This window comes from Chrysemys picta, chromosome 25, assembly GCF_011386835.1.
Source record: "Chrysemys picta bellii isolate R12L10 chromosome 25, ASM1138683v2, whole genome shotgun sequence".
Classification (NCBI taxonomy): domain Eukaryota; kingdom Metazoa; phylum Chordata; order Testudines; family Emydidae; genus Chrysemys; species Chrysemys picta.
Window position 1 is genome coordinate 2,262,424 of NC_088815.1, and position 21,976 is coordinate 2,284,399.

General features: G+C 55.6%; 1 protein-coding gene across 1 annotated transcript in view; it reads right to left on the reverse strand.

Annotated features, from left to right (window-relative positions):
* CTXN1 (cortexin 1) overlaps positions 1–21,976 on the reverse strand; it is an 88,242-nt gene continuing 66,266 nt past the window's right edge. The window contains exon 2 of the mRNA XM_005312212.5: positions 1–5,085. Within this exon, the coding sequence (XP_005312269.1) occupies positions 4,620–4,874 (255 nt within the window). The 5' untranslated portion in view covers positions 4,875–5,085 and the 3' untranslated portion in view covers positions 1–4,619. The remainder of the gene's footprint in view (positions 5,086–21,976) is intronic.

The window sequence follows — 21,976 nt, forward strand, 5'->3', positions numbered from 1 at the left end:
TTGATGTTCTTAACCAATCAACAGTTTATTTAATTCACCCAGAAACACAAAAGTATACAATCAACAGTTCGTCAACCAAGTATAGACACAACCAATGTTCTTAGGCATTTACTGAACATATAAATACAATCTTGCAAGCAATTGTCATAGACTAGCATTGAGGCTCAGCAGTTATACCAAGGAACAAAGCAAATCACCAAGATTTCTTATTCCATTCTTATGATCATTAACCATCAATTCTTTAGTACTTCTAATACGTTTAATACACTCCTAGTATCTCTCCAAGGAGTAAGGATGCACTTGTTTTAAAGGCACCTTGAAGAATGTGGTCCCTGCTATTTGAATGGTTTGGTATGAAAGGGGCAAGTTTAAAATACCAAAAGCAATTGCTTAAAGTTACAGTTTAAATTGCTCTTATTCCAGTCTGCTTGGACTTATAAGGAGAGTATACATACCGCATTAATTAGTCAAAATCCAAAATTTGGTTACTTGACATCTCATTAAAGAGTGTAGAATCAGTGAGATAACACACACCTTCAGTTAAAGAACAGAGACGGAAATATAATCTTTGAAATGGATGCTCATCACTTCTTCTTATTTTGTTAATCCTGGGATGGGGGATCCTTGCCACCCAGCTGGTTCACATGTCAATCATACTGCTGGATGCTGCACCTTATTTGTGGGTTCAGTCACTCCGGCTTAGACCTGTGACCCTGAGGAGAGTCATCCACACATGGAGGTTCAGCAAACATTGCAAACTCTTCTTGGTCCCATGAGCCTGGATAAGGGGAGAGGCTGGTTACTGGGTTCAGCAAGCTCTGAGGTCCAACATGACTTCAGGTTTATTTACCCTGATTTCAGGGCTAGCTGGAAGGTGTCTGCTCTCTTGTTTCTACTGGATGCTTTCTAAATGACTCTCAATTTCCAACGCTGTTTCTTTGTTACTTCCATCAGTGTCCAGTAGATGGTGATGGCATATAACAAATGTCTTCAATGCTCCTTTCAGTCGTGGGGTTTTTTTTAGGTTTGATTAATTTCATGGATTATATTTCAGTATTAACCCTGACTTTGAATTGGGATCCCTCCTTTAAGCAATTTCTCTTAATATTCCAAAGTTATACCTTGGTTCAGTGCCTGTACCATGCAATACTCGATGATCCAAATGGCCCCATCTAGTCCTATGTAGTAGTGTTATCTCTTCTCATGCCATACAATGCATACCATTCTCTAGTGCAACAACCATTAACAAAGAAAACAAACAAAATCCCTTCTAGTTTTCTAAATCTAGAGGACACGGTCCATATATTCTTGGATTATATCTAACACTCTGCACATCTTTCAGGGCTTATCATAGGACACGAGACATTACATTGAAGGAACAAGACAGATTATTCACATAGAAAGATGAAGATCTGATTAATAAGGCAAACAACTGTGGAGTTTGGGGAGAGGGGTAAGCAGTTTGGATTTCTTGGGGGAACGAGAAGTGTGCCCCATTTGACCATCAGGTTTCACGAGTTATTTCTCGTTGGTTTAACACCTTCCATACTCACTCCCGGTCCTTGGTTCATACCAAGGAAATGTCACAGGCTGACACTGGCTCTTCAAGAAGGAGCAGAGCCAGTGTACCTGTGATTTATCAGCTCACTTCAGTTGGGATTACAAGAAGGCACCTGAAGCCTCGAGGGAAGAGCAACCTGGTGAGTCAGGAAAGATCAACCTGGTGAGAGCTGCCTGGAAGTGAGAGTCCAGAGAACGGCAGGGAAGAGCTGCCGGAGGCCAGGGAGTGGAGGAGGTGCCTGCGGGAAGGCTGATGCCAAGAGAGCAGCAAGAGGGGTTTGCTGTCTGACATCCCCAAGCCAGAGGGCATGAGCCAGAGAAGAGCAGAGGGAGGTACCTGCTGGCTCTAAGCCAGAGCGCTGGAGCCAAAGGCTGGAGGCCAGAGGACTGCAGTGGGGTTAACCTGACAGCTCCATGCAAGAGAGCTGGAGCCCAGGGAACAGTGACAGGGCCAGGAGAGTGAGGGATGCAGAGAGGCTGTGGGGGTCCTGCTGGGAACAGCAGGGATGCACTCTAGCTGGTAGGGCTAGGGGAGCTGCCCTTGTAGAGGGACAAAAGAGGACTGTTCGGGCATGGCAGAAGGCACCGGAGTGCAGGATGTATTATGCCCATGGATGATGTTTGGATTTTAAGGACTACCTGCACTGGGATGATAAATGGACTGTGTGTTCCACTTGCCTTTTGGACTGTTGGCACAGTAATTTTGTAATAACCAGCCCCAAGAAGGGGTATTACTGAGACAAGAGAGCTTCTAGTGGAGTTCCTGAGCACTCTGAAAGGGGAAACAGAGGCAGGTGCACCTGGGTGCTCTAGGGGAAGGGGGGCAGCCCGAAGACAGGAGACAATAGGGCACAAGAAAGGGGGCAATTATTCTTGTCTGTTGCCTGGTAAGGGGTCTCTTTAGCTAGATGAAGAGAGTTGAACATCTTAACCACTAGTGAATAAGGGACTCTTTGGTGTGAATAACTATCAACAGCTGGGAGGTTCCTTATCAAGCATCAGAGTTTTCCTTTCCTGGGAATTGTGTAGTTTAACTTTAGCTTAATTAGTGCTCTGCAGACAAGATGCCCCACCTCCTGGGACAGGCCCTATTGATCCTCATTGCCTTTAGCTCAAGGAGGAAGCTAAGGGTTTGGAAGATACACCAGGATGACTGGCTGCAGTTACTTAGAAGGGCAGAGAGTGGACAAGAGCTGTGAACAAGAAGGGCAGAGAGGGGATAAGAGTAGGGAGGGATAGCTCAGTGGTTTGAGTAGTGGTCTGCTAAACCCAGGGTTGTGAGTTCAATCCTTTAGGGTGCCATTTACAGATCTGGGGCAAAAAATGGGTCCTGCTAGTGAAGGCAGGGAGTTGGACTAGATGACCTCCTGAGGTCCCTTCCAACCCTGATATTCTATGAACAATGTATTTTCAAGGCATATGACACCTATACTTCTTACATCAGCTTACTGAGCGAGCCAAATAGCGCCCTACCAGTGACCTGGCCTCTTCAATATTTACCACTCCCCCAGTGATTGTGTCATCTGCAAACTTTACCAGTGATGGTTTATGTTTTCTTATAGGACATTGATAAAAATGTTAAATAGTGGAGGGCCAAGAACTGATCCCTGCGGGGCCCTACTGGGCTCACACAGGGACCGTGGTAGTGTGTGGGGCTGGCTCTGGCTCATGGGGGATGTGGTGGGGCCTATGGCCAGCTTTGACTCACATGGGGGGACGTGGCGGCGCATGGGGCCAGATGTGCTTGTTCTCAGGGACATGGTGTATCCATGACAAAAAGCAGCAGAGAGAGGAGGCCGAGCTGGGAGGGGTTAGCAGAAGTGCAGCTTTAGTTCTGTGGAGGAGGAGGGTCTGCTCTCTCCTGGGCACACCCTTCAGCTGTACACCCTCACCTCAAACCCTCCTGCCAGCCCATGACTATAACCCAACAGGGAGTCTGGCTAGGCCTGTGCCCGACTGCAGCGTCTGTCTCGCCCTGGAAGGCTAGCATGGCCCTGGGCTGGAGGCAGGAAGTGAGGCCCTGTTCCAGACAAAGCTCCATCACGTCAGCTCTGTGCCCTGGGCAGCTGGGAGGTGTCAGTCTCACCTGATCGAGCGCTTGCGAGGGGAGAGGGTCCTCCACCCCACTGGAGCCAGTACCTCTGGTGCTGAGCCACTGGCAGGCCTGGGAAAGGCCACTGAGAGCAGGCCCACAGCTCACTGGGGAGCGTTAGTTCCTTCCTGTCACTGCAGCATCCCCAGGGTGAGAGGGCCGGGCTGCCTGGTGCCCTGCAGCTGTAGCAGGGGCTCTGTAGTCGGCTGCAGGGCTGCACCTTTGGTCAGAGGCATTTTCTCCAGCTGGGGATGGTGGGGTTCGCTACAGTGTAATGCAGAGCGAGACCAATAGGGGGCGCTCCACCAAGGAGGGAGCTGTGCATTGATGGCACTCAGGTGGCAGGGCTGCCTCGTATGTGGGGCAATGGCTGCATGGGGCAGGCACGGGCAGCATCCAGCTCACATGGCATGGGGTACCCTGGGGACTGTTAATTCAATGGGAAAGTCATAGAAGCCAGAACTTGAGGTGCCTATAACAACCCCCTGCCCCAACAGCCAGGGCTCAGCCATGAGGCCACCCGGACACAGAACCGCACAGCCCTGTCCTGGGCGACAATGGCAGACACCATGCTCGGGCCGTGTCTGGTACGGAGCCACCCAGCCCAGAAACCCTGAGAAACCTGCCCTGCCCCACTCCACCCCAATAGGCCCCACCCCGATGCCCACACCCATAGCACACAACACTGAGAAGCACAGTAGAATGCCATCTAGGGGGACCTGTTTTGAATCAAGGGCTCACCAGGCTCGTCTCATCCCAGACACCCCCTCACCAGATCCCCCCAAATATCCAAGCCGTGCACGGTGCTGCAGCTTGAGGAGAAAATGGAGAAGTGCCTAGAAAAGAGACAAACCCAGGCAGGCCCCTTCCGCCCTCCCAACTGGCAGAATCCCTAGGGGGCAGGGCAGCGCTCCACAGAGAAAGGCAGGGGCGGGGGATGGGGGGACGCACTGAGCTCCTGGCCCCACTACACCAGCGCGTAGTCGAACTGGCCCCTCTCCAGCCCCTCCTTGTGGTCAGTCCAGGAGGAGGCGGGCATGCGGCTGTAGGGGTCTAGCAGGATGCGGAAGCAGCGCACCATGAGCATCACCAAGAAGACCAGGAGGAAGATGACGAAGGCGAAGACCGTCTTCTGCTCGGCGTCCATGCCCAGGCCGGTGGCAGGGGGCTCCACCAGGGAGGGGGACAGCAGTTCATAATCCATTGTTGACGCATCATTCATTGCCGTGCCGTAGCACGCCTGCCACGCCGGGAGCTGGGCCAGGGTGCGGGCTGGTCACACGGCAGCCATCCTCTCGGCCCACGAGCACACTGGCAGCCACCTGGGGATGGAGCCAGCTCTGGATTGCAGCTGTGTCAGTGCTCAGAGAGCAATCGCCTGCCCAGGGCTAGTCCATGGCTAAATGGGGCCGCACGGCTCCAGCCAAGAGCTCCTGAAAGGGAAAGAGAAGGGCATGAGGCTGTTTGTAGGGAGCCCACACACCAACACACTCAACATGTTCTGCTAAAGCCCAGGGCTGTCCCTGCCCCGCTGCTCCTGACCCTCCACTCCAGCTACTGCCCCGTCACTGCCCCACCCAGACCGAGCTGCTTGCATTATTTTGCGAGTAACATGCCTCTCCAATGCGGGCAGCGCTGCGTCCCTTGGGAGCCCATGCAGAACTCTGGGCAATTCTGCATCAGACACAAATGGGCCCTGCCCAGCCTGCCCCAGCAATGGGTTTGCAGACCTGTCACTTCTGCTTTTTGCTCTCCTTTGCTGCCAGGGCGCAATTGCTCCCCTAGGGCACATGGAGTTGGGTCTGCTGCCTAACTGGAGAACCCTCCCTCTCCAGGGAGTGGGGAGTGATAAATAGCAGAGCCGGCTGACAAGCTTCACGTGAAAAGATTTTTTGCTGGAATCGGGATTCTGCTGAAAACAATTTTTTTTTTTTTGCAAGAGAATTTAGTTGTTAACAAAATATTTTGTTTCCCAACATTTTTTCAAAAAGCAAAATGTCTGAACCCCCCCCCACCACCCTATTTATTTTCTCTTGCCGGGGCGTTGCTGCTATCATTCCTGCAGAGACCATGGCTTCAGATGCCATGCAGAGGGGTAGAGTCTGACCTCCAACACAACAGAGTAACCCAGAGTAACTGGATTGACTCTGGATTTACACTGGTATAACTCAGAGCAGAGTCTGACCCACGGATTGTTCCTGTGAAACGTTCCCCATTGCTGAGAAGCAAAGAGATCAGAAAGGACAACATCAGCCCAAGGCCACCACACTGCCCCTGACTGATACCCCCACTCAGTAGAGACAATGACCCGTGGTGCCAGCCATCAGCCCTACTCACTGGATGGGGTGGGGCAGACTGCTCAGAGACACAGGAATCTAAGGCCCTGCAATGAGTCAATGCAGGAATTCAGGGGCGAATCACAATGGGGACAATTCCTGTCCTGTTGGTATGAGCCTTGCTATATTGGGTGTTTCTCTTCAAGTCCCAGCTCCTGGAGCCCTGAGATCAGGGGCAAATCTCAGCTGCCGTTCCTTGAAAGTGCCTTTCCAGCCCTCATGCTTGCCGAGGGAAACTTGAAAATATGGCCCCTCAGCACGACCTAAAGGCTGAAAAAGTGAGCGGCACAGAGAGCCCGACATGCATTCTTTATAGCTCCTGATTTTCCTGGCGGTGGGGGCTGTCTCCTGCCTGCTGCACTCTTGGAGCTGATGCTACTGAGCGTGGCATGCCACATGCAGCTCCTGACGCCAGGTATCTGCATGCCCACCTCCCTGCAGGCTCAGGCCAGGCCTGGAGCTGTTGTAAACCTGGAACAGCTGCCAGGGAGCGTGCATTCCACCGTGTCCACAGGGCTGCCAGCCCATGGCATTGATGGGCAGCGTGGGGAGGGCTGCATTAGCACTGCCCCGTGTTGTGCCCGCTCTGTGCAGAGGCCACTTTAGGGCTTTCAGTCCAGTACTGCCTTCACTCCCTTCATTCCCAGAGACCGAGCAAAGCCCCCCAGCACATGCCATCTGATGGGGCTTTGGCAGCTTATTTCCTTGGGTGACTGCACAGAGCTGATCACTCGAACTCAACCCACGAGGACTGACGCGAGCAGAGGCCTCTCCAGGGGGTGTTACCGTAACTTGTAAGGAAATTCCCCCTCCCCCAACCCCCACACTTGGTGATTGCTCTGAGATCGACCTAAGGGCAAAGGTCGATGCTCAAGACTCCTTAGCAATGAGATTTGTGGCTGAAGAAGCAAAACACTCAGCCCCTCCTGCCGGGCTCTTGGGCCATGTTGCCTGCGGGTAGATCTTGGCGCACAGCAGGGAACGGCTTGCTTTGGCCTCTGTCATTCCCTGCATTTCCCCTTCATGGGGGAGGGAGAGGGGAATTTCCAACACATCCACAGGGGTGACAAAGAGCAGGCCAGCCTCGACAGGTCCGCGGCGGGTCAGTCCAGTTCACAGAGCAGCCAAGACAAAGGCCACTTTAGCAGTATGGGCTCGTGGCTCGGACACCTGGGTTCTGTTCCCATCTCAGCCACGGCTGTGGGACCTTGGGAAAGTCATTTCCCCTCCCACCATGTGTTAGACTGAGCTCTCTGGGGCAGAGCTGGTCTCTCCCCAGGTGTCTGTATAGCACCCAGCAGGATGGGGCCCTGCTCCTCATGGTAGCAGCAAGGAGAATAGCACCTGCCTCATGTTCTGAGGACACCGAATTCACTTGCAGTGGGGGTGTCTTCGTGTTAAAGCAAAGCCCAGGCCTGCCCCTCCCCAGTGTAAGTCATCTGGCACTACTCGGAGAGCAGGCGAATCAGGCCTGAGTGCCAAACACCCCCAGCATTTCATGTCGCCAGCATCTGGGAACACAGGAGCGGCCTCAGGCAGCGCGAGGTGGCGTTTCACGGTCCATCCTCCAGCCTGAAAACTAGGCTCAGAGAGGGTCCAGAACATAGGGACGGCACCAGTGCTGCTGTGGCAGCCATGGCATATCGAGCTAACCCAGGGCATTCAGCCCGCAGGGACACTGGCTCAGCCCACAGCAACCAGTCCTGGCAACTCCAGCCGCACTGCCAACCTGCCACGGCTCCCTGGGAGCCGCTGCCCAGCCTGGGCCTTCCCTCTAGGCACTGCTGGGATTATAGTGGAAAGTTCTTATGCCCCAGGAGCAGAAGTTGGACTTCTCTGCGCTCGGCAGTGCACCAAGGCACCAGCCCTGCCAAACCCCACAGCTCCCAAGCACTGCTATAGACTGCACCCTGCCTGCTGGAGCCCAGAGATGGAGAGGTTCATGTGCAGCAGCCGGGCAACGTGCCCCTATCTGTGCAGTGGGCTGCATGCACTACTCCCAGCGTGCCGCCTTCCAGCCAAACCAAGGAGAGGCTAACTGCAAAGGCCAGCCTGAGCTAGAGAACCGGTGCAGAGCCAGGCCTCTCGCACATACCGGCATGCCATGTCCCGGGGTGTGGCAGGGCTGCGGGCAGCGCGTGGGGGGGTGTGCGTATGAGTCCCTAGGCATGTGCTTGTTGGGCTGGGGGGTCGCATCTCTTAGTCTCCCTGGGCTTCTGTCTCTGTGGGTCTCCCTCTGGCCCAGCCAGGCCGTGCATGTGCCACAGGTGATGGAGAAACTCACCCCCATCTGGCTGTGCAGGGGCTGCTCACAGCAGCCCCCTGGTCCCCACACACTCCGCGGAGCTGTGCCCTCCTGCTGAGTTCAGAGGAGGAGGAGGGGCCATGGCTACCTCCCCTCCACACCAGCCTATGGCCTGGGGCTGGTGCCAGGGGAGCACCCTGTGCCACCCAACAGCTGGGGTAAGTTGTGCAACCCCAGTACACAGGGAGGCACAAGGACTAGGCCAGCTCCACCTGCCCCTGATCCCCACCCTCCCGCTCAAGGCTGGTGGCTGAAGGCCACGTTCAGGCCCTCTGTGTCTGGGCATTTGGGCTCCCTCCCAGTGCGGCTCTAAACAAGCAGCAGAACCTGGCTCCCGCTGGCTGCTCCGTGCAAAGTGCTAGAGAAGCTGGGGTCACTCTGGTCCAGTGAACTGGGCAGGCCCCAGTTGGGGATTGGTCCTGCTTTGAGCAGGGGATGGGACTAGATGACCTCTTGAGGTCCCTTCCAACCCTGATATTCTATGATTCTATGAACAGCCACCCCCTCCCCGGCTGGGGAGCTTCAGGGGCACGGTTCCTTGGCTACCCTGGGTCAGGGAATGTCTAATAACAAACCCCCGAAGGGCAGCAGCATCTGGGGGGGGGGGGGGAAGGAGGGGGAAGAATGTGGCTCAGTGTCCAGGCCAGAGCTGTAGAACCACGCAGATGTCATCCACCTCTGGCGTGGAGCAGGGCAGCACAGCAAGCCAGGCCACGCTGCCGCTGGGAGAAGCCACTCACCCCTGGGGCAGAGGGCTGCCAGGAGTTGGGTCAGACCCTTTGCTCCGTCAGCAGAAGGGAAGGTTTTCTCCTCAAGATACCCTTGCCCCATCTCCTCGAAGTACCACCTTTACTGTGTAACTGTCCCCATAGGGCCTGGACAGTCTGACACAGGGGTTTAGATGCCTCCAGGCATAGAAAGGCACCTAGTGGGACTGTCATAAGCACCCAAGCAGGTTAGGGCCCTGGCAGGCTTTGAAGCCAATGGGGTGTAGGCGTCTATCTGTGTGCAGCCACCCTGCGCTACTGGACAGGCTCTGCCAGAGGCCATGGAGCAGAATCACTCCTTCGCTGTCCCCACAGCAGAGCAAACGCCACGCTCTGTGCTGCAGCCAGACTGCAGGCCAGTCCCCTGCTGGCCCACCAGTCATGGGACACCTGGCAGCCCCGGAACCAGGTCTTGGGATTAGAGTGTCACATCTTAGCCCAGGGCTAGTGCCGCAGGGGCTGAGGTGCACAGTCCTTCGAACCACCAGGGGGCTTCTAGCCCGATCTGCTGCCAAGATCAGCCGGGTTCAGCCCAGAGTGGCTAAGCCAGGCACGGACGGGTGCATGCCCCGTGTGGACTGTGCCATGCATGGCCGCCTCCCCATTCCCAGCTCCACTTCCGAAGCTTGGACCCAAGCCTGGAATCCGTTAGTTGGCAAGAGGCTAAGACACTGGCCTCCAATGCACAGCACCATGGCTGGGTGCTGGAGGGGGCGGTCCCAAAGAGTCGAGCATCCTCACAGGAGAGCCCTTGGCCAGGGACTCTGCTTCCACCATCAGATCTAGTGATGGGAGATGCCGGGTTGGAGTTACTGCTGGAAAGCAGCCCACAGGCTTGCACTGGGGCTTGGGCCCCTTAGTGACAGAAATGATGGCTCTGGATTTATGCAGAAGGCACCTGGATGATCCAGCGAGAAGCCCTGGCAGATGCCCAGCCACACTGCGTGGGAAGGACATGCTGGCCTGCTGGCAGCCCCATGCTGGGAGTCACCCTTGGGGATCCATCCCAGGGGGCTCTGCACCACGGTGTCTCTGTTGAAGGGAGCAGCCGCCGCTGGAATTCATACAGGGTGGGCGTGTTAATCGTCAGCGACTTCATGTGAGGGGCTGTAATTAATGGAGCTCTCCGCAGTCAGTTGCTGCCCAGCCCATGTGTGGCACTCAGGCAGCACAGGACCCAAGCCAGGTGAGAAGACAGAGCCAGCGCCGGAAGCAGGCTGAGCCTGGCCCTGAGTTCGAGGCGTTACTCTGCCCTCGGCAGCCTTCACCTCAGGGTTCAGTCCCCTGCTTCCTCAGCACCCTGGAGGCAACACAATGGACCCCAGGGGGGAGGGAGTTGTCCAGCAAAGAAGCAACCCAAGATCCTCCTAGTGTAGGGCACGCAGGGCAGGGAAAGCATCTACCTTACCTCTTGTGAGCACCCGGGGGCGCTCACTGCAAGAGGGCCTGGATACAGAGGAGTTGGGGTCCAGGGGTCCCCAACACACACAGACCCAGGGCAGGGGCTGAAACTGCTCAAGGCCCAAGTCGAGGGGCAGGGGCCTGGTTCTCACCTACCCAGTCCAGGAGGGGGAAGGGGGACCTGTTTTCTCCCCACAGAAGCTTTGGGGGAGGCTAATGCCCCCCACAGTATTTCCCCTTTCTCCCCTCCTTTCCCTCCTGCTATCAGACGCTGAGACTTGGCTTCTCCACCCCACCTGGCAGAACGAGCCCCAGGAGCAGTGCCCCATGGGGGCTCTCAAGAGGTGGGCAGGATGGTCTCCTGCCTCTCAGTTCAGCTCTGCTCTGGCCCATCTGCCCTCTCACCCCTGCCTTCCTGTTAGCTCTCTGCCCCCTTTGCCCCCCAGACAGAAGGGCTGAAGGCCTGTGTAGGATGGGGAGGGCTCGGTTCTCTCTGCAGGGCCCTGACCCATGCCCCTTCCAGGGGGATCCTGAACAAGGGGACAGCCACACACTCTCCTCCACGCCCCTCATAGAGGATCCCAGCTGCTCACCGCAGTGTATGTGCTGCCCCCCCCCACACACACACACACACACCACCACCCAGTCACCTGCAGCTTCCACTGCTGCCAGCCTGGATCCCATCCCATCCCTCAGTACTATGCTGAGGGGAAGGGGGCTGAGCCCTGCGGAGCTGACGGGTGGGGGAAGGGAGTTACTCAGAGCCCACAGGCAGCCAAGCAGGCACCTCACGCTTTCCAAAACACAAGCCCAGATTTCCAGAACTCCGAGCGAGCGGAGGATGTGATGGGAATGTCTCCCTGACAACGTGTGTGTCAGCCTCATGACTGATCCCCCCACACAGAGCCAGCCCTGAACCAAACCCAGCAGCACCAGCACCTGCCTGTGCAGGACTCCACCTCTGCTCCCAGCCTGGCTCCCGCTCTAAGGAACACACTCCTGTAATCATTGCTCCTGGGACAGCCCTGTGCAGCCAGTGCTCCGTGTTCCTGCAAAGTCAGGCACTGATCCCAGACGCTGATCCCTCAACGCCCTGGGAGACTGCAGTGCCTGACGCTGCAGCATCCCACATTCCCCCGGATGTGCTCCAAGCCCCCCTGCTCCCAGGTATCTGCACAGAACAGCCCACCACCCTGTCACTCGGTTCTTAGCCAGGTTGTACAGACCGGGAAACTGAGGCCCAGCCAGCCTTCCCCCCAGCCCCAAGGGAGTTGGTATCACAATGAGGTGGAACTCAAGTGTCCTGATTGCCACGGGACCACGCTGCTCCCCACACACATTCCCCAAATCAAACCGCTTTTACCTTTTAGCACAAGACGTCCCCAGAGCCACAATGAAAGGGCCAAGCAACACGGGGTGGCTCCAGGCCTCCCGAGGAGAATGTGCAAACCCTCCAGCCAGGCGCTGTGCTCGGCCGGGCCTGGGAAGCAGCACACACTCCTAGGGCCTTGTCCCACTTCCGCAGGCCCCTGCAGCTTGCTGCTCCACTTCATTCAGCTCATTCTGTATCAAATGACTGGCAGATAGCTAATATGATGCCAATTTTTAAAAGGGGCTCCAGAGGTGATCTGAGCAATTACAGGCCAGTTAGCCTAACTTCGGTACTGAGCAAACTGGTTGAAACTATAGTAAAGAACAAAATTGTCAGACACATAGATGAACATAATTTGTTGGGGAAGAGTCAACATGGTTTTAGTAAGGGGAAATCATGCCTCACCAATCTACTAGAATTCTTCGAGGGGGTCAACAAGTATGTGGACATGGGGGAGCCAGTGGATATAGTGTACTTAGATTTTCAGAAAGCCTTTGACAAGGTCCCTCACCAAAGGCTCTTAAGCAAGGATAACAGAGAAGGTTCTCTCATGGATTGGTAACTGGTTAAAAGATAGGAAACAAAGGGTAGGAATAAACGGTCAGTTTTCAGAATGGAGAGAGATAAATAGTGGGGTCCCCAGGGATCTGAACTGGGCCCAGTTCTATTCAACTTATTCATAAATGATCTGGAAAAAGTGGCAAAATTTGCAGATGATACGAAACTACAAAATATAGTTAAGTCCCAGGCAGACTGCGAAGAGCTACAAAAGGATCTCACAAAACTGGGTGACTCAACAACAAAATGGCAAATGAAATTCAATGTTGATAAATGCAAAGTAATGCATATTGGAAAACATAATCCTAACTATACATATACAATGATGGGGTCTAAATTAGCTGTTACCACTCAAGAAAGAGATCTTGGAGTCATTGTGAATAGTTCTCTGAAAACATCCACTCAATGTGCAGCGGCCATAGGTGCCAACTTCTGCTGGTGCCGGTGGGTGCTCGACCCCCCTCTGCCCCCGGTCCCACCCCGACTCCACCCCGGCCCCGCCCCCTCCCGCCCCTGCCCTGCCCCCATTCCAACCCCTTCCCCAAAGTCCCCACCCCAACTCCACCAACCCCCGCCCCTATTCCAACCCCTTCCCCAAATCCTCGCCCCAGCCCCACCTCTTCCCCACCTCCTCCCCTGAGCGCGCCGCGTTCCCCCTGCTCCTCACTCCCTCCCAGAGCTTGTTACGCTGCGAAACAGCTGTTTTGTGGCAGCAAGTGCTGGGAGGAGAAGCAGGGACATGGCGCGCTCAGGGGAGGAGGCAGAGGTGAGGTGAGGCGGGAGGGCAGGGAGCTTGGTTGCCGGTGGGTGCAGAGCACCCACCAATTTTTCCCCATGGGTGCTCCAGGCCCAGAGCACCCACGGAGTCAGCGCCTATGGCAGCAGCAGTGAAAAAAGCAAACAGAATGTTGGGATTAGGAAAGGGATAGATAATAAGACAGAAAATATCATATTGCCTCTATATAAATCCATGGTACACCCACATCTTGAATACTGCATGTAGATCTGGTTGTACATCTTAAAAAAGATATATTGGAATTGGAAAAGGTTCAGAAAAGGGCAACAAAAATGATTAAGGTTATGGAATGGCTGCCATATGAGGAGAGATTAATAAAACTGGGACTTTTCAGCTTGGAAAAGAGATGACTAAGGGCGGATATGATAGAGGTTTATAAAATCATGATTGGTGTGGAGAAAGTAAATAAGGAAGTGTTATTTACTCCTTCTCATAACACAAGAACTAGGGATCACCACATGAAATTAATATGCAGCAGGTTTAAACCAAACAAAAGGAAGTATTTCTTCACACAACGCACAGTCAACCTGTGGAACTTCTTGCCAGAGGATGTTGTGAAGGCCAAGACTATAAAAGGGTTCAAAGAAGAACTAGGTAAGTTCACGGAGGATAGGTCCATCTGTTTGCCAGAAGCTGGGAATGGGCAACAGGGGATGGATCACTTGATGATTCCCTGTTCTGTTCATTCCCTCTGGGGCACCTGGCATTGGCCACTGTCGGAAGACAGGATACTGAGCTAGATGGACCTTTGGTCTGACCCAGTATGGCCGTTCTTATTTTCTGTTCTCCCTGTGGGTTTCTGCGCAGCGCTTCCCTTCTCAGAGCCACGTAGGCCCTGGTGCCCCCGCTCGGCCTTTCTTTGTCACATCCCTCCATTCCTGTCCTTGCCCAGCTCCACCATGTGCTCCTGGCTAGAGGGATCTGTTGGGGCCTCTCAGGGTGCTGGATCTGGTTCCCTGACATCTTCTCACCTGGCCCCCCAGTCCCTGCAGCAGGGTCTCCAGCCATGTCCATACAGCGCAGCCAGCAAGAGCTCTCTGAGGGCCTCCCGCCTCGATTGAAGTGACAATCTCAGTCCCAGACTCTCACCTTTCTCCTGGGCACAGGTTTGGTTTGGTTCAGTTCGTGGTGTGGGCTTCCCATCTAGGCTCAGGGTGACTGTGGTCTCCTCCGGGATGCAGTTCTAGGCCTGCATGGTCCCATCACCATGAGCGTGGCAGCCTCACTGTCCCTGGGGCCCTGGCTGCAGCGGGCCGCTGTGCTCATGCAGCATGCGGTGGGCCATTAGGCATCTAGGCCCCACACCTTGGAAGCTGGGATTGTGAGGGCAGGGGAGGGCAGGCTGGCCTTTGGCGTGGGGAAACCCTCCCCCCCCCCCCGCCATGCAAGCTCTCCTGCATTCCTGTCCTCCCTCTCCTCTCCTCCTGTCAGCACTGGATGACGTTCTGCCATCACCAGATCCAGTGCCCTGTGCTCTGGAGGGGGCTGCTCCACACCCCATTGGGCCCAAGTGCCTTTGTGTGCAGCCTCGCCCCGCCCACGTGTGCTGCGTTTGTGAAGTCAGCGCCTCAGGCCTGGGGGTTCACAAGGGGCGTAGGAGAGACCAGCATGGCCACCGAAGGAGTCATATTCCTTAGCAACCCATTTCCAGCACGGAGTGCTGGAGCTGCTGATGCTGGAGCACCCTATGTGCTCTGCACAGGCAGCCTCCTACTGAATTCAGCCTCCCAGCGGCTGAGGAGCTACAAGTTTCACTGCAGAGGAAAGATGAAATCGCCGCTCAGTTAACTCCTGCTTTCCTGGCACGGAACCAGGTGGCCAAGCCCTGCAGAGCAAACCGGCAGCTAGCCCCTGCCCCCGGTATGGCGAAGGGCAGGAGGAGGAGCCTGAACATCTTCAGTGATGCAGATCCTGGCGTGAAGGAAAGGGGGATCGCGGACGTCAGGTGCAATGTCTGCCATGCGGTTGGGAGCGGGCGTCCCCATGTGCACAGACAGATGCGCTAGCTCTGCTGGGCCACGGACAATGCAAGATCTCAGTAGTTCCTGACCCGTGGGGGACATCCATGAGACAGGAACTTGGGTAACCCTGCCCCGTGGAGCTCCTCCGGGTGAGTACATGGGGGCCTCTTCCACTCCATTGCTCTGAAAGCTCATTAGCGGTCACTGCCCCTTTAGGGGGCTCAGGGTGCCAGGCCTGGAAAAGCAGAGAGCTGTGGGTGCTACCCCTGGGGCATCCCGAACAGCCTTTAATCCTTTATTTGCACACTAGAAACAGGGAAGAGTGCAAAGTGTCTGGCCCAATGTAGCAAAGGGCTGTGTGGCTGGGACCCGGGTGCCATGCCCATTAGCCAGGCAAAATTAGGAGATATTTTTTAACAACCTGGGAGGTTCTGTTTCTTTGCTTTTGACTTTCAGAGCCCTTAGGGGGCCAGGTGTTCCCAGCCACGCAGGCTAGCGAGTTCCTTTGCTTTATGAAAGTCAAGAGTCTCCTGGAATCCCCTGACTCTAGGAGCTGGGACTTTAAGTGAAACCTCAAATACTGTGAGGTTTGCAATAAAATTGCAAGTGTTGGCCAAGCTGAGCTGTTTAGCTCAAGCCCATTGCTAGTGTGTAGCTGTTCCAAGAGCAAACACATTGAAACGCTTGCTCAGCCCACGCGCGGGCTGTCTCTCCAGTTGCTCTCTTCTTTCTGTGTATTGTATTTTCTATTATTTATGGTAGAAAACAATATGGTCAGTGCATTATTGATCCCCTGTTTTGCTATTAACCCAGGGCTCCCTCCTGGGTCTCCGCCATCTGCTTGTTCCAACATTCTGAGGTCCACCCAGCCCAGATTGGATGCAGACAGAATTGCCTATGCTTCCCCCAGTGCTGGTGATGAAGTGGCAGAGTTGTACTCAGGGCCTCTCCCCTTGAAGACCTTCCTTACTGACTCCTCTGGGAGTGACCCATGCAGCCTCATGTTGCCCGGGAGGAGCAGTGGATGCCCTGTGAGCACCGCTGGCCTTGCTTCAGGGAAAGCTGCCGCCTGTGGCTGGGGAAACGTGCTCAGTGAGTTGCAGGAAGCCAAACTAAGCAGAGCGTCACAAAGAGCAGGCTGTGTGGGACACATCCCGTGCATTCCCGGGGCAAGGGGTCCCCAGCCAGGGGACAGGCTGGGACTGGCCCCTGCCGAGGAGCGGAAGGAGTGGCTGGAGGTGGCAGAGGGCACTCACCCAGTAAGGCTGGTGAGATTGTTCTCCCTGAGGCATGGTGCCTCCTGGAGCGCCCCCATGGGCAGTGAGGCACCACATTGCCCCAGAACAGGCCAGAGCCTCCGAGGGAGGCAGTGTGGCCTAGTGAGTAGAGCACCAGACGGGGACTCAGGAGAATGGGGCTTTGTGCCCTGCTCTGCCAATGCTCTGCTGGGTGACTTTGGGCACGTCACTGCCCCAGCTGTGCCTCAGTTTCCCCATCAGTAACATGGGGCTAATGACACTGCCCTCTTTGTGTGGCGCTCTGATGAAGAGTGCGCTCTCACACCTTGGGATGAGACAACAGAGCCGCTGACTGCCCGACAGCACAGGCATTGCTGCAAAGTCCCAGTGCCGGCTGGGCCCCGGCAGCACGGAATGGCTCCCCCTCCCAATCCCTGCATGGTTTGCACCCAGCCACAGCATAGACATGCCCTGTGTGAGCAGAGCTCCCCGAGCGTGGCCTGAGAAGAGCCCTCCATGCCCACAACCTCCTGTGCTAGGAGGAGTTGAGAGGCCAGATGAATGGGAACAAGCCATCATGGGGGCTGGGCAAACAGGGAACCCAATTCTTCTAGCCACACCCCCTTCCCCAGCTGCACCCCTCTACAGGGCTGCAAGGGAGCTTCCCCCCCACCACCCCCCCGGGAACTCAGCTGCTGGGGAACCCCCACTGCAGGAGTCTTTTGGGCAGCGATGCTGCACAGGGGCCACATGGAAACAGACAGCCCTCGGCAGCACATGGGACCTGGTTCCCATTATTCACCTAACACTGGGCGCAACTCTGATGAACAGAGACCCATCCCTGCAAAGCGGAGCTAGCGGTGGTCTCCATCCTCAGATCACTGTGACTACACACAGGCATCTCTGCTCAGCAAGAATCTCCCCCGCATTCCCAGCATCACTGGAGACACGCTGCTTTTCTCGTACGGTGCAGAGAATCAGCTTTTAATTTGCAGGGAATTTTGAACAGACTCAGCTCAATAAAGCAGTTAATGAATTCGGCTGTTATTTAAGGAATATTTGATTGACTTTTGTTAAGATTCATGTTCCCTTAGTAACTAAAAAAATATCTCTCCGTGAGATGTCAATTGCTTAATAGGGACAGAATTCAGTTAAAAAGGAAACCGATTCTTGTCAACATTCAGCGACACTGAGGGGATATTTTGGAGGAGTAGAAACATTAATTCAATCTTCAATCGGAGAATGGAGAGTTATTGAAAAAACTACCAAATTGGCTATACTAAGGTAGGCTCGATATGGGAAGCCCTGGATGGACAGACGGATGGACAGACAAACAAGAACTGCAATAAACAACAAAGAGTCCTGTGGCACCTTATAGACACATGCGTCTGACGAAGTGGATATTCACCCACGAAAGCTCATGCTCCAACATCTGTTAGTCTATAAGGTGCCACAGGACTCCTTGCTGCTTTTACAGATCCAGACTAACACGGCTACCCCTCTGATACTTGAACTGCAATGCTCACTCCGAGTTCTCTGCAGCCCTCCTACAGCTCTCTGCCCTGACCCCGCACCACCCTGTGGCAATCCTGCTGAGCTGGGGACAAGCCCTGGGGCAGTTGAGGAGCAGCCCAGTGCACTGGCAGGACCCTCCCCAACCCTCTCTCGCAGACGGGGTTTCTGTGGGGTCTGAGGGAGGAAGGCTGATGGCTCAGGCTAAACCCACCGTCCCGCTCACAGGGGAGATTTCTGGGACCAGCAGGAGGGATTATCGCCGTGTCCAGACTGTGCCACCTTAGGCCCAGTGGTGCCCTCACAGGGACCGTCCTGGGGTCAGGGGGCATATTGAGCCACAGGACAGCACACCTGAGCCCTCCCCACCTGACGATGTCCCGAGGCCATGCCCGGTGCCCCCAAGCACAGCTCTCATGGGCTGCCCAGACACCTGTCCACCAAGCCACCCCCGGGCACAGATAAGGATGAAAGGGGCTGTGCCTGCAGGTTTGTCAGGCGCTCTTCCCAGTGCACCTCTCCTCATTCCCGGACCACACAGCTCACCGGGGAATCGGGGGGGGGGGGGGGGAGGGGGTTGGCAAAAGAGCAGGTTTCCCAGTCCTGCCACCCCCTCGGCCAGAGCTGACTCGAGGTTTGGCCCTGGGGAGACAGACCAGGAGATCTCCAGGAGCAGCTTTTGGCCCAGTCTCTAGCCCATCTTCAGTGAGCTCCGCACTCAGGGCCTGATCCTGCAGGGGCGTTGGCTACATGGAGGTCAATGGAGCAGAAGCTCCCAGCCCACAAACTGAGAGTCCCCAGCGGCTGCGTTTAGCTCTGGCTTCAATTTCCCTTCACCCTCATAGCGTTACCAATAAATCTTAGGCTCTTTGCGATTCACCAGCCATTGGGATCAGGAGCCAGAACATTTACATGGGCATGCACCAATAATGTCCAAAGTGGAGTACGTCTGAATATGGAAAAGCAGCTCCGATAACAGTCGCTAGCCAGAGCAATGTGTGTCACTCCTGCCCTCACATTAACAATCCTCATTTGACAAGTTGTGTCTCGGTGTTTCAATCCTGATGATTTACAGGGGAATCGTCACCCGGAAGAATATGCATCCAAAATGCTTTACGTCAACTGTCAATTGCAGCGAGGTGATACGACATGGTTTGTGCTTTCCTTAGCTGTCTGTATGAGACGACAGTTCCAGCCACGTGCTGATTGGAGCACTGGAGGCCAGCTAGAGAGACGCTGTAACCCACAGGAGATCTCAGCTGAACGTGTCTCTTGTAGCCTGGCCATGAAGCGTGGTGAGGTTATCGCTCCTTGGGGAGAACTTCCTGAATCATCCCGTGTCTCTGGTAGCTGGGATCATCCTGGAAACTGCCAGTGTCCAATTGACTGGTTAAAAATGACTGTTCTGTCCCCAAGAATAGCCAGCCACTGAAGAGATTTCATGCTAGGCATTGTCAAGGTGCCGGTGTTCAGAGTCAGGGCATGACCCTGCCGGCACCTCCTCTGCGTCAGCTGGAATTTAAGGGCACTCGATTCTCACAGGTTCAGGCCCTGTGTGCCCCTGGTTGTTAACATCTGGTTTCTTGTTGCATTGTGTCTCTCTACTGAGAGCCTCAGCACGCTTGCAAACGTCACTGTCATAAGAAACAAACCCCTGCTCAGAACGCAGGAACACACGGGCTCGTGTCTAGCAGGCAAGTTCTTGGGGCAGAAGACACTAAATAGAAAGGTGGAAAGGGTTGCTTCAAGCCGCAGCAGGCAAGCCCTCCCCTATGCACACCCCCAAAACTGAACCCACTCATTCCGCCTCTCTGCCTGTCCAAGGCTCTCCTGCCCAGAGCTGCAGCTGGCTTGTGCGTTTCTGGGAAGCATGTCCCCATGCATGGCTCTATTGTATTACCCTGGAGCATCAGTCATTCAAATCTTACAGGGTTTTAGATTTCTTGTTTCAGTAAACGTTGCTGCTGATGCCAACGAACGAATGAATCCCAGTGGGTTACTGGGTGGCTGCCAATGTAAATACAACCCCTGCCATGCCAGCATCACAGCAAATTGAGAGATTAATGGAAAACACACAGTGCACGCCATAGCTTAGACAGAAATAGTTATCGAACTGCGTAGAAAGCTCTATTGCACCCCAATGGGCATTTCGTTCATGTATAACCTACTTTTGCATAGGGGGACTCAAGATATTCTTACATCCCCTGGGAGCCCTGCCCCAGTGGAGGGGAGGTGGCAATCATGGTTTGCAGGTGTAACCCTCCCTCCCATCCACAGTCCCACCTGGCGGTGGGGGGGGGTTGGAGGTGCCAGCTTTTGGAGGAGGTTTAGTTCCTGCCTTTAGTAACAACTGCGTGTGATCCAGCTGGAGCTGACCCTCTGTGTCACTCTCTGTCTGGCGCTGTCTGGTCTTACTCCGCACCAGGGCACAGTTGCCAGGCTTCACCCAGAGGTGGTGGCAGTTCAGTGGTGGGTGAGGTAAGTGGCATCCCTAGTGGAAGTCCCATTTGCAAAATATACCCCCAGATTTTTGCCTCCATGTCTGTGCTGTGGGTGCAGCCTCAGTGCATGTCTCTGGTACCTGGCAACGGGTGCCAATCAGCTCTGGGAGGCCCCGTGCTTCATGGAGGGGCCCGATCCTTGTCAGACGGCCATTTGGCCAAAGCAGAACTGATCACCCCTTCCACAGAACACCTGACCAGTCGGGAAAGCCAGATTGCCCAGCAGCTGGTGCCACCCTGGCCTGCATTAGGCATCCTCGTTTATACCAGAGCCAAGCCAGAGCTGACGGGGGCAAGACACTGCCACTCAGAGCCACGGCATTTCACACTCACTTTGCACTGGTGCAAACAGCAGTCCAAGGTGCTGGCCAGGGCAGAACTGGGCCCCGCCCCCAGCCCCCTGCTCTGAATACTCCTGCTCCCACCTGTGCCCCTGGATACTGTGCTCCGTGGCCTTCCCCGCCCTGCTGCCAGCGCCAGCCTCTAGTAAGCCTGTCTGGGCCTCCTTGCACCCCAGAGGTCAAAGGTCACTTTGTGGGTCCCTGGCCCACAGCCCGCCCCTCCCCCTGGGTCTCCAGTCCCCTCTGCTGCCTCCAGCCCCGTCTGCCCACAGCCCTTCTGGCCTCTCTGACACAGCGGCTCCACTGCATTTCCCTTCTGCCTGCGGCACACAAGGGCATGTCTAACCTGCGCCATGAGGCAGGGCGGGAGCCCTCTGCTGTGCTGCCATCACACACGTCTATCGCGTCACTGGCTGCTTCTCTGAGCTCCCCGCTGGTTTCCTGGACGATGGTGCCGCGCCCCGTCGCACTCAGGACAGGGGAGGCTTCGACCCAAGAGGAGGGAAAATCCCCCGGGCTCAGGCAGCGAAGGGACTGGTGCAGCCCAGACACAGACCCCAGCTCGCACTGGGCAGGAAGCAGCCCACATGACCCAGGCGCTGGCACCATCCTGTCGGCCCCATGCACACGGGCAGTGCCAGGGACATGCAGGCTCCTCGGCCCTGGCCCTAGACGCAGAGCTCTGCCCCGTTCGCCGTTCAGAAACAAGGAGGCATCGTCACAAGAGAACCCCTGAGCCTGCCCAACGCTCCCAGGCCTGGCATCGTAAGGCAGGGGCCCCTCGCAAGGAACTTCCAATGCTGCACCCTGCCCTGAAATGCGGTCCCACCCTCCCCTGCAAACACAGGTACCTGCCTGGCACCGGGGGCAGCCCCTCACGCCCAGCGACTCCCGCCTGTGCTGCTTGCCATCTCGGGGGAAGGAGCCGAGTCTCTCCTGAAGAGGGAGAGCGCAGGGAGGCAGCTGCTCATTGCTCGCTCTGGAGCAGGTTCCTATGGCGATGCAGAATCAATTACAATAAAAGGTGGAGCACGGCAGTCGGAGCCAAGACAACTCTTCATTGGCAGCCGGGGGAACCCAGCCCAGCAGGGGCGTGCGGAGCTTCTGGGACCAGCCTGGGCCTGGGCCTGGCTCTGCTCTGCGGGGCTGCTCGCCTCGCTCTCCCACAGCTTGGGGGGCACTTCTTTGTCTGCACCTCCCGCTCGCCGTAGGGCTGCACCAGGCCCGTGGGCCACA